General features: G+C 38.7%; 1 protein-coding gene across 1 annotated transcript; it reads right to left on the bottom strand.

The window, feature by feature from the left end:
- Positions 1–1,315: 1,315 nt before the first annotated feature.
- TEX47 (testis expressed 47) lies at positions 1,316–11,741 on the bottom strand. Its single transcript, XM_063453362.1, has 8 exons — positions 11,655–11,741; positions 11,102–11,238; positions 10,363–10,435; positions 9,492–9,586; positions 7,926–7,990; positions 6,652–6,853; positions 5,628–5,784; positions 1,316–1,713 (listed from the first exon to the last, which is right to left on the bottom strand). Exons 2-8 carry the CDS (start codon positions 11,225–11,227, stop codon positions 1,655–1,657), a joined length of 777 nt encoding a protein of 258 aa, XP_063309432.1. The 5' UTR covers positions 11,228–11,238; positions 11,655–11,741; the 3' UTR covers positions 1,316–1,654.
- Positions 11,742–13,380: the final 1,639 nt, after the last annotated feature.

The following is a 13,380-nucleotide window of genomic DNA, read 5'->3' as shown; positions in this document are numbered from 1 at the left end:
AATTGTTTATGATATTTTTTTGAAGTATATCCTGGGGTATAGATGCTGTTACCCAAGTCAATTGTACTCATTTTATTGACCTTAGAAAAGTGAAAGGCTGAAGTTGTTCTCCTAAAACTGAACAATTGGAGATTCTCAACAAATAGGGGGGGGGGGGGGGGGGGAGTTCCTATTTATTTTAAATTTTTGTCAAGGTCTTCTTGAGAAAGTGTGACGGTCAGTCTGACAGCCGCTAGAGGCTTATGCTTGGCAACACATTGCATTTTCAATAGTTTACATTGCCAAACTGGAGGGACAAGGTCTATACACCAAAACCACTTCATTAAAGGGACACTGTAGTCATTAAAACCATCTTATCTCACTAAATTGGTTATAGTGTCTACAGTCCTCTGGTGTTGTCCCTTTATTTAGTGTTCAACTATTTTCAAACAGTATGACACTGACTGAGAGGCCCTGGCCTCCCGCAGCCTGGCCCCCACTTGAGGTATGGCTAAGACAGAGATTACACACTTCATTTTAGCCATACCAAATCATACCAGCAATGGGAGCTGTGATAGGCTGAAAGTGGTCAGGTGACACGCTTATCCAATCACCATCACCAGTTGCTGTTCAGCATAATGCTTGCTAATAATCCCAAGCAACACAGAGGGGTGGTCTGCTCTAATTTAACCTTAAAATGTTAAAAAATGGTTTAATGCTAAATGAAGGGAAGCCACCAGGGGATGCCAGACACCATAGCCACTTCAATGAGATAAAGTAGCTAGTTGTTAAGTCAACTAGATATACAGATTAATGTCAAGTTTTCAGACAGTTAACAATTATGGGAAAAAAAATATCTAGATCAGCTGTTTGTAAGATATTTTAATAATTAAACACCGGATAACTCATTTTGCAAGAGCATTAAATATCTAAAATACACTTATTGTTATGGTTAAAATACTGGGTGAATGTCTCAAACATCACTTGAGCAGTATGGGACATATGATCAAATCAAACTCCTACACATATCCTGGTGTACTTTCACACAGCACTGTTCCCTGCTTGTCACAAAGTGCTCCGAATATTTGGGCGGCTCAGTGAGAAGGCTGGATTTTCTCATTTGATATCAGAATTTGGGGTACAGACAGTTAAAATATATCGACAGGGCTTTCATTTTCAGGGACAGCTTGAGAGCACCATAACTACTACAGTAACTTGTAGAAATTATGATGACCAAGTGCCCTTTTAACGGAACATTGCTCGAATCCAGTTGTAGGAAACGTTAACTTAGGATTCTAACGCAGCTTTGATTTTTCTAATAAGAATAAGCATATCGGTTGCAAGTAAATGATGGTAAAACGTTGCCCTGTTATCTTCACCACTTTTTCCTCAGCACTATTTACACAGTCTGCAGTACAATTTAGGGAAATATTTGAAGTAACATGTCAGCGTCCAATACTATTCCCGCTGCTGTGAACTTTATCTCCCGAGATTCTTTTCCAGCTGCGATGCCAGAGCACTTAGAGTAATTTAGTCTACAGAACATGGTACAGCAATGGGCACCTACACCTGGCTTTAATGTTTTCAAGTGAAAATTCTCACATTGGAATTGAAGCACAGAGGAGAATAAACACTAGTTTGATATGTCTTGATCGAGTGAACAGGAACAAATCTTTTACAGTACGGATCTTTTCTGCACAGGAGTTAAATGAACTGCTGTAGGCCACACCTGATCTAAAAAAAAAAATAGAATAAAAGTATAGAATGTAAATACAATAAAATGTAAATATTGAAAGTAATTAAATAATTTCATTAAAACTATTTTTTAAGAGATGTATCTTAACTCAAAGCACTATACAGATGAAATATTTTAATGGATTTCAGTTCCCTCCAAAATAATTAATTGAATATAGGGTCCTCAAAGCTTTGCATTATCTGTGTTTAGTAATTCACTGTGTGGGAACTTCAACATTTAGTTGACATGTAGGAAGAAATAATAGAGCTTTTAAAAAAAAAAAAAGAAACTCCATTATATTAAAACTGATATAATGTACTACTACATTAACACTGACATCCCAGGCAGATTTTTATCAGTTTTATTGTGGTTCTATCCCACAATTTCACTTCATGGGACTCATAGGGTCTCATCCAAACAAATACAATTAAATAAATAGAGGATTTAGTGTTAGAACAAAAATTACTAGGAATATTAAATTTAAATTGTATTAAGTAATGTAATGGGCACCCAGTGTGCCAGCACCACTAGCACAATGAGTCATGACTTTGCACTCAGTGCTATCTTTTGCACTCTTGGTAGAATGTAAGGGAAATGTATGACCATGTGTGTATCTGACTAGGACTTTATTTTAGAGAAACAACTGTTTAAATGTTTTTCATCATTCTTATAGTGACGACCCAAACCGTGAATGGAATTAACCAAGTGTTCACCATTGGTGTACATGGAACAGTCTCTACTATTCTTACTGACATAATAAAAGGCAAGTAATGTTCTGGATAGCCTTGACCACACTGTAGAACTAGGTTACATATAGTTACTGTGGTTAAGGGTAACCAGATCAACTTATAAAATACAAAAATAAATTGAATGCACTCCTGCAGCAAAATAAAATAAAAACATCTCTATAATGATCTATATATTACAGGTTACATGTTCTACTAGTCAGTATGAAGATGATGATGAGAAATAAGGATGGAGCAGGTCTATTTCCCAGCTACAGGTCTACAAAAAAGTCTACAGAAGCATAATGTACACCAGGGTTTATAAGCATTGATCTTCCAGTACCAGCACAGACTAGGTTATTGGGATCTGATGGCCAGAGTTTAGATGGATCTATCATGACTATTAGTGGATTCTGGGGGATGATTAGGAGATGAGACTTGTTGTGCTAGTGATGTGAGGATAGAGTCGGAGTATCTGATGTACATTATGGTTTAAATTGCTAATAACATGGCTTCTCCTCCAGCCAAGTTAGTTTGTTAATCTTGAACTCAACGCTAGCAAGAAGTGTATCAAAATAATTTGGCAAAATCAATCAAGTAAAATGTTTCCTAAAGTGGTAACCAACATTTGGGTGCATGTGTGTCTTTAGACACAATTTTGTATCAAACTGTTTCAAATGTTTCTATGCCAGTGAGTATAACATACTACAAATTTGGAAAGATAAAAAAGCCATCTTACTTATGTAGTCGATATTAAAGCAAAGGTGGGTGTTGGCTTGTGGTTTGGATATTTTTGGGTTGGAGGGTGTTTATTTTTTATTTAATTGTTTTTTAAATGAGCAATGGGAGACTGGATATATTGTGTTTGGTTATATTGATATTTTGATATACTGATATTACATCTTGCAGAACATTCTATAAGCAAGCTTTTAGCATAATGTTCTCTTTGCTGGATGCTAGCGAAGGTATGAAGTTATTTTGCTGGTTTATCATAATCAAAATAGAAGATTGCAACTGCATGTGCTGAAATTAAGGTGACAGCAGGTGTAATCTTCTATTACAACAAAGTTCTGAAGTTAAACAATATTGACTTGGCAGGAGGAGGAATGAGTTTTTTTTTTGTTTTTTAAACATGTGACCTGTCCTGGAGAGGAAGACAAGTACACATTTTAAATCCATTGCAGGCCGGCGGCACAGAGCTTGGCAGGTAATAGTAAATGCTTGGAGGAAATGGACATGGGCTACTATGCTACAGTTAGGTCTGATGAGAATATGGCATGCAGAGACTAAAACTACTTTTACATGCTACTGTACCTTCCCTTGGTCCACGACAGTCTATACCATGTTCTGGTTTACACTGCTAAATACATGTCCTTTAACCAAACGAACAAACATTCATCAGAGAGATTGCACAATGCTCTTTTAATTACCGTTCAAACTAGCCGACCCCAGTTCTTACAATCGTATGCAGCTCTAACACAGAGGTTGTGAGAAGTAAAATAGAAGGGAATCAAAAGAAAACTTGATCTCAATATTCGTAATGCAATATTGTTAAAAGGATACACTCTAGGCACTATAACCACATCTGTCTCATTGAAGTGGTTATAGTATCTGAAGTCTCCTGGTACAATAGCTGCGGTGTTAAATGATTACTACGAGCACAATGAACATTTCAGTCATTTGAAATGGTAATGGTGCGTGAACTGTTCACTAACAAACAGGTTTAACCCTTCTACTGGTAGAGGTGTAAGTCCACCCATGGCAGTGACATTGAGATGTCATCAGTCAGTGTACTGGCATCATAACCCCTACAGCGGGCGGTAGTGGTTATGATGTTTGGAGTAACCTTTTAAACAGATTTTCAAATCCACCAGCGGTATGTCTCCTGATGGAGAATGTTCCGATTCGTTTTTAATACTGAATGGTGCACCTTTCTATAAAAAATTTACAGCTGATTGGTTCAAATAGGGGTACAGTGTTGACTGTGGGTGCTGTGCGGCGTCACGGTCACCAGCGCGGTTCAGAGATTAGAATGGAGAACTGCAGATTTTACATGAACTCAGAACACAGGATTTTAATCTACAGATCTCCTCTAAAGCTAAACTCTCCCCTTAAGTTAATGGCAACAGAACTCAACAGATTAACTTCATTTTGGAAGACCTGCACATTTCTCAGTTAAAGTTTTTTTTTTTTTTTTTTTTAATGGCCTTGTTTGGTAAGCAGCTGCTACAATGCTCCCAGTATTCAATTCCGAACACCGATCTGAGAAATCAGTAAAATTGAACATTTCTATATGGCTAATTGATGACGATACTTTTCATTTGTTGCCTTGGTGCCACCTGCTGTTTGTTTCTTAAACTGCAGCTTCTAGACAGGATCCATATATCTGCACAGATCCTAGTGTACCATAAGTGTAGTAAACATTCCTTGGCTGTATCTCAGCACCAAAATAATTAAACAATTTAGACAATTTTAGGACATGAAATGCAAAGATTCCTCTCTTTCACATTTCCAAATAGTCTCTGTGTGTGGTTGATAAACCACAGTAAACACCTTTGTAACAATTAACCATTACATTGAAACATTTCTATGTGTTGGTACATGCGCATAACTAACACCACAACCACCTCCCCTTTACTAGCAACGCCAACTAACTTGTACTAATAATTCCTTTTTATTTGATTAAAGCTAACATAGGACAAATGATCATTGTAACAAAACAATAACCTGACTGACATTAAGCCGATAATTCTTACTTTGGCTGTAAAGTCACCAGTAAAATATTGTGACATTGCTGGAGTGTGATCACATTGAAAATACTCACACAATAACAGCTGAATGTCCGCATATATTATTGGATACTAATTTACCTCTGTGACTCATTTTGAAGACCATCTTGTTGGTGAAAAGGACCACAAGTTGAGTTCCACCATTGAATTAGAACAGGGGTAGGCAACCTTTGGCATTCCAGATGTTGTGAACTACATATCCCATAATGCTCTTATGGCCTTATTGGTGGCAAAGGATCAGGTTAGATGTAGTCCACATCATCTGGAGTGACAAAGGTTGCCTACCCCTGGTCTAGAAGGTGCATTGATGCATGCAGGTCATCCATGTTTATATTATGTTTATATTATCAACCAACTGATCCCTAGCAAGTTGGCCAAAACCTCGAACGCACTACCTACCAGAGTCCAGGAGGATGTTCAGAGGGGTGTCATAGAACTCCAGGAATTGGTCAGGGGTGAATAACTGCTTACACTGCAAGAGGTGGGAAATGAAGCCTTGGGGAATGATTAGTTCTGGGACCTTGTCAAACACTGAGTCCGGTATGTCTTTAGAAACCTGCAGGAAACAATATTATGAATATGCAAGCTCTAAAGGAGAGGCATTCCCTCTTTGTAAATATTCCAGACCTACAGTGTGCCTACTTCACTCTATATTGTTCATTGTCTGGGTTTCAGGATTTTACTAAATACAGAAATAATAAATAGTATAGAATACAGAGACTCAAACACAAAACAAAATTCTTCCACATGCATAACTTTATAGGTCGAAACACATTGTCTTCTACAGTCAATGTCTGTCTGTTTTTGGTATGTGGTAGGAGCAGTTTTGATGATAGCCAGAGGTTCTTACTGAATTCCATCAACCTATGGTTACAACAATTCAAGATATTCCTCTTTTAACCGTTACACCCAGAATCCACAATTACATATCCCCACCTGACCCAACACTACCTTGTCTTCCTTCTCTACTTTGCTGAAAAAAACCAACCTCCTTCATTACCAAAAATAACTTTGCAAATGTCCCTTTAACCCCATATGATGCCAAACTTTAAATCTCCCCATATTCAAATCTCCAAGAAGCCCAGAGATACATTCTCTCACCCAGCAGCCTCATCAAGATATTTTCCTGTCATCACCTCATCTGTCCTTGCTTTATATATCAACCCAGCACTATACTCTGACTCTTTCCTCACCCCATATGACAGGATTTTCAATATCTTATGTATTGTTTTTCACTTAATTCAACTTTGTTCAAAAGCTAACCCTAAACTCAATCTCAACCCTAACTCAACGTTCCTTTCCTTAATCCAAACACTCTCCAACTAATTCTTACTGCTTAGGCATACTTCTTCATGTTTCGTAAACTAACACATACCACCAAACCATCATCAACATCTCCTAAATCTTATCTCTCTTAACTTGCCTTTGGATACTTGGTGAGGTGCTTCCCAATCTTTAGGATTTTTATCAGGCACTCACTGATAATGCCATCAGTGGCTTCATCACCGTATTTCTCTTCTAAGTACTGGGCAGGAACATCCAAGACTTTGTAGCTCCATTGGGTGAACAGACGGAAAGGGAGGTTATGAGACATCACTAGGATTCTGGGTTGTAGCAGTAGAGCCCTAAGAAAACCAGATGGGATTATAAAAATGTAGAATGTCAATGTAATGCCTTATTTTCTATTCTATTTTATAGCATCTGGCCATCTCGAGTTACCTTTCCTCTAATAAGGATTGCACGGGGCAGGACTAAGGCATTTTCATGGGAGCCCAATATCCTTTGCTTTATTAATTGCTGCCTATTGGTAAGATGATTCATGGTCTCTTGGAGTGAAATGTCATGCAATAGGTAAAACAAAATGTCAGACATGTAAGTCTAGAACACTGACCAGAAACTGCACTTTGTTTTCCAAAGTGATTACTCTAAATCGGCTCATATTCTAGAACTTTGAATTTCACTCTTTATTCTAAATCTTGCTTTCTAATCCCACTAGACCAGGCCATACCTGCTTCACTACCCCACTACCACCCTGGCCTGCACCTAGCAAGGACCAACCTGCTCAGCCGCCAAACCCTACACACTTACCTGCATACTATATTTAGAAACTCACAACTAGCTCAACAGCAGAAACAGATGGGCATTTTTGTAAAATCTCTAGATTATTATGTCACTGTTTCCAGTGCATTTTTGGTACACGTTTCAACTCAAGATTCTAAGACGGTTATGAAGCTAATAAGAAAAGAAATTGTATGGGCAATTGTAATTTTAGTTGGCAACGCATTACTAAAGATATAGTCCTCAGCATCTAGAATGCAAGTTCACCTCCACCAGCACTACAGATAAATGTTAGGCTTGTGTTAGTGCTGTTTGTGACAGACGAACCACACGGTGGCGCTGTAGGATAATTGAACTTGAGCTAACAGCAATGTAACATTGGCTACTGTGTAACTGCTTTTAATGTGTATCTAAATGTATCCTCACTGGAGGAAATGGAGATCTGTCTGGTTACAACACAACACAATTGCTAAATGTAGGCTTTTGCAATAACTCCACTATTCACAGTCACATCTTGTCTGTTTAGCCCACATTTTTCAATGGTGTTTTCATTTCACAGGAATTCCGTGTTTAGGAAATCGTTCCTTGTGTCTGATCAGGAGCAAAAACCAATTACCTCCCCCAGTTCCATCCACTCACCCGCTTTCACGTTTCTGCATCTTTCTCAGCTCTCGCAGAACACAATACAAGACATCGCTGCTGGACTGTAAGAGACAGATCAGGATTAATCATAAGATGACGTTAGGCAGTTGCCTAGGGCCCAATGTCTTGAGAGGGCGCCTCCAACACCATGGAATTGCTTCTCCTCATTCACCATGCCTATGTGAAGAATGAGAGGTGTGCCCAAAACCGGTACCCTGCCCAGGGCCCGTGGGATCTTAATCCTTCTTTGGTAACCGAGAACACCTCAGGCCTTCCCTTACACCTGACACATGTCTCTTTAAATTAAATATTTCTGCTGTTGCTATGCTGCAGGGTAATAACATATTGTATAATTTGAAGCAATTCAATTGGACGCGATAAGACATGGAATGGTCTTGTACGACTTTATAGATCGAGAATTTGTCAAATGCCATGTTGCTAAAGTGCTATTTGCTGAAGTTGGAATGATAAGGTTTTCAAAGTGAATTTCTAATTTTAAGAAAAAAAGCTAAACTATAAAAATTTTCCAAAACAGCTGTTTTCGGTTTGCCTGCTTTGGCCCCAAATTTGCTTTGGATTCCCAACAATTGACACTTTTGTGAATAGCCCGGTTTCTTCCAGGTTAATCTGCATCCTGGCTTAGTGATCACAGCTGTAATGATATAATAAAACTCTTTTAAATGAACTTAATTTTTTTGTTTTAAGTTGTTTTTTATATATAAAAATTGGCGTTATTTATCTGTAGAATATTACATATTCTATGTTCCTATTTATATTCATATTTGGTATGGTTGTCTAATGGGTTAAAAGGAACAGATGGTAATTTACTATGCTGTACCATGAGAAGTCTGGAATGTGGGTGTATAAAGAAAAGATTGAGGGTCGAGAGTCTTCACCTATGTTCTTTTATGGCCAAAGTTTTTTGTTAAAAGTTCTGACGTCATTATAGTCAAGTCCAAGGACCATGTTCTACTGCTTTTTGGTTGTTCCCCTGACTTTCTGGACAAAGACAATTACTCTCCATCAATGATCTCTCTCTCTCTCTCTGTAAGGTAAGAGTGCCCCCGGGGGCCTCCTGGCACCATAACAACTTAATTTATTTTTTGTAAGTATATTTAACATATACTTATTAATTACATTATCAATGTCATCAGTAATGCTGCTAATAGTATGAGTAAGAGAAGTGTTTTAAACAAGAAAACTTTTAATATATCAGAGCAATAAAATTAAAGTACACATCCAACAAATTATAACCCGGCTTTTGAAGTCTGTGGTTTTTTAATTAGAAGCTATTAGGAACATCGCTCCAGCACACACCGCAGAGATCTCTTTAGTGTCACCAGTTCAGTGCTCGATTTGGGCAACTATGCAAGAGGAGCCCAATGGTTTGACCATCTTTGGTCCAAAATTATTTAAAATTTCTCAACGGCAATCTTTCATCAGATTACAATTCTCATATCCCATGGCTCATCATAGCACATTGGGAAAGATGGCAGCTTTGGTCCTAAGGCCAACAAGCAGTGCTACACAGGTTAGAGAATGAGAGCGAGTGAGTCCACCTACCTCCATGATGTGGATGGTGTACGATGAATAAAGAAGCAGTAGGCCGGAGACAGACTCGCCCTGGTTGTACAGCAGGAATTGTTGCTCCCAGTATTCTATAGGGGATGAGAAGGACAAGAGAGAGAAATCTGTGATATGGGCTAATATAAAGAGAAAGACAAAATTTGCAAGAAACTGAAGATTTAATTGTAACTTTAACAGCTGTTGAAGTCATACCACTTGATGTAACCATGCTGACCTGTATTTTCCATACCACTAGCATGCCAAACTGGATTAGCTATGCCACCTAGTGTCACCATACCATCTAACATCACCGTGGCACCTACCATTACCATGCCACCTAGTGTAGCCATGCCGCTGGATTTTATTTTGTCATCTACCATCACCATAATAATTAGACCAACGCTACCTTCTAACCGGACTATAGCACCAACCATAATCATAGCAATTAGATTCAACCATATCACGTAGGACAGGGTTAGGCAACCTTCTGCACTCCAGATGTTGTGGACTACGTCTCCCCTGATGCTTTGCCAGCATTATGGCTGTAAGAGTAATGGTCTAAAACATCTGAACTGCCGACTCTAAATCAACTATTTACATTACCATGGAGCCCAACAATATCACCAACTTGTTTAAACTTGCTAGCACCGTGTTCTGATGTTTCTTATGGACTGGATGGGGTCCACTGGATTAAGCATGCCTTCTACATACAACCTACCTGTCAGTCTGCATGCAGTACCCACCTTGAGCTGCCGAGCATCTATCCTAAACCTACCACCCAACCAGGTGTCCTTGTACAAAGTAAATTAGAAATAAACTTTGGTTATCACCAAACATTCCGCTCATCCCCGATATACAATGGGTGTACCTGCCAGATCTCTCTTATCAGCCAACTCGGGGGAGATTTTGGACACAAAAATCAGCCGGTTAAGAAGAGATTTCTAGACAAATGAAAAGAGAGAGAGAGAGAAAAAAAAGACTTATTTTATTGCTGTGAGCTACCAGGAATTATTTTACACTTACTATTCTACCAGCATATTCTGCAGCGCTGTACAATAAATCAACCTGTAATTTGTCCAGAAGCCACGTTGGAGCCATTGGTTTCAGAATTCCCCTATAGTCCTCATTCTAACCTGTTCAGTAGGACATAAAATATTGTCCAACCTTTAACCGTAAATTTTGAGTTAAGTAAAACAAACATCCCTAATGTGTCTCACAGCCTTATGGAGCTGGATACTGCTAATGTAAGTGGCAATCTCTCTCTTTTTTTTTGGTGTACAAGAGAAAATGTGTATTTATTATATGCAAACATTGTAGAATAAAATTGACGGCTGGATTCACAGGGTATCAGCCCACATGAGTAGATTCACAGGATCTTGGTCTAAATGGGCAGATTCTCATGGTTTGGGATTGAATAGGCTGATTCCCACAGTCTCAGAATGAATGGGACATTTTTGATGCTTGAGGTAAATGGGCAGATTCCTAGAGTCTTGGAATGAATGGGTAGATATCCACAGTCTCAGAACAATCGTGCAGATTCCCAGGTTCTCTGAGTGAATGGGCAGATTCTCAGGGTCTTTGGGAGAATAGCTAGGGATAAGACTAACCGAATCATCTCTTGAGTTTAAGACCATTCTCTTGTTGAGAAGCAGATGGAAATAACTCTTGTCCATTTTCTCTAAATTTGTCTCTGTGTTCCATTCTGGATCTTTCGCTTTCCCCAAACTCTCCATCTTCTACACAACTAAAAAAAAAAAAAAAAAAATATAACAACATTGTTAAAAAAAAACAAAAAAACATAAATATTAAATTGCAACAGCTTATTTAAAAAAAAAAAAAAAATAGCAACAGCTTAAAATGATTTATGATTTCAACACAAAGTACAGGAAATCTGATATCTTTGGCTAATTAAATTTTTTAACCCCTTGAGGACACATGACGTGTGACATGTCATGATTCCCTTTTATTCCAGAAGTTTGGTCCTTAACCCCTTAAGGACCAAACTTCTGGAATAAAAGGGAATCATGACATGTCATACATGTCATGTGTCCTTGAGGGGTTAAGGGGTTAAAAAAACAACAAACGTATTAATTTGTGGAGGAGCAGATTTAAAAAATAAAGAAAACGGGGCAAATTTGCAAAACATTTCAGAAAGCTCACCTTGCGAAGACAGCATGAAGTTATTACGGGTAAGAGATTGAGAGGAGCTCAGACATCCCAGGACCTGCTGTTTACAGTCACTCCATGGTGTCTTAGTAACAGGCTTTAGCAAAAGAATTATAATTTAAAGCTACGCCTGCTTTGTTTGATTCTCCTATTATTTGTAAGGTCAAAGTCTGTTGCCCAGTAACTCTTTAAATACAAGCCAATTAGCCACTGTCTGACTGCAGGCTATTACTGCAGTAAAATACATTGTTTTTACACATTACTCTAAAAGTGAGTTGCAGGGAATTCAGCGTGAATTTGAGGCCAAAGTAGCCGAGCTGGCAAAATTCTCCAAATCAACTTTGTTTTTAGCTTGACTATTTTAGCCTACATTTTTAATTTATCTTTGGATTTTTGTCAATTTAACCTTTAGTGAATTGTTGTTAGTGTGGCTTATTACCAACTTGCTCTGAAGTGACAGTCCCTGTGTTGTATGTTTACCATTGTTTTGTCTTTTGTTTATTTTTTGTTGGCGAGGAAATCCCCAGCACCGCCGTTGGCTTGTTTATTTAGTATACTGTCCCTTATGGTGAATTCATAGCACGCGTGCAAACATGCAAAAGTTGAAAATGCTGCAGGTGAAGACTTTTCTTTTTTTTGGAAATCATGTTTTATTGAGATGTTTTGAGTTAAAGGAAAAGTAGAGTATAATAGGAGCACGCAGGCTCCTAAAAAAAACGGTGCAGCATTACAACATTTTACACGTGTGTACGGTTAAGATTTGCTGGTGAGGATAATCGGTGTTACATTTATAGCATAGTAAAAATGAAAATCCAGCGCACTCCCTTATTTATATACATTTATAGCATAGAGAGTTTAATATTTCCCCTGGTTGTGTAGGCATCAGCTGTGGGCTGCATAATTTGAGGATGGGGTTTTACCCCATTACGTCAACTCCTCTCAGGGTTCCTACATCTCAGTTCGTCCCCCCTTAATGTAGGATCAGTGGGTTCGGTGTCTACCAAATTTCTAATTACCGAACCTTCTATAGTGAGTGTTTAAGACTATGGGTGGCAGAGTAGTTTTTCAGGCTGTTGTGGTCGTCGTGGTGCACTTTTATTGTAGCCACGTTTCCCTCTGCTCACATGCATATGGTCCGGGGGTGTCTACAGGTGAAGACTTTTCACAACTGACCTATGTTTACCTTTGCAGCTAACTTGTAGAGAACGACTCACGGTTTAGTGACCTTTCCAGGAAATAATTAAATGCCAGTCCTTCCCCTGTTCTTTTTAGGAAAACAGACATGACTCTTTTTCAAGTCCTGTACAGTTAAAGGGACACTATACTCACCAGAACAACTACATTAAGCTGCAGTTGTTCTGGTGACTATAATCATTATATGCAGGCATTTTTATACAAACAATGCCTTTTCAGAGAGGCAGTGTTTGCATTGCCCCTAGGGACACCTCCAAGTGGCCACTCCTTAGATGGCCACTGGAGGTGCTTCCTGGCTCAGTGCTGCTCTACATGAGGACAAATAATTTTTCTCATAGAGATGCATTTATTCAATGCATTTCTATGAGGAGGTGCTGATTGGCCAAAACAGCCCTGCCCCCTTGCCGATTTTAGCCAATCCAATGCTTTTCCTATGGGAAAGCATTGGATTGGCTACAAATCGTAAATTCTAATGATGTCCAAAAGGGTCCGGGGCCAGCGCCTGCGGACCCGCGCAGCTCTGGAA

Source organism: Pelobates fuscus, chromosome 5 (assembly GCF_036172605.1).
Source record: "Pelobates fuscus isolate aPelFus1 chromosome 5, aPelFus1.pri, whole genome shotgun sequence".
NCBI lineage: Eukaryota > Metazoa > Chordata > Amphibia > Anura > Pelobatidae > Pelobates > Pelobates fuscus.
This window is presented reverse-complemented; position numbering and strand designations above follow the sequence as displayed.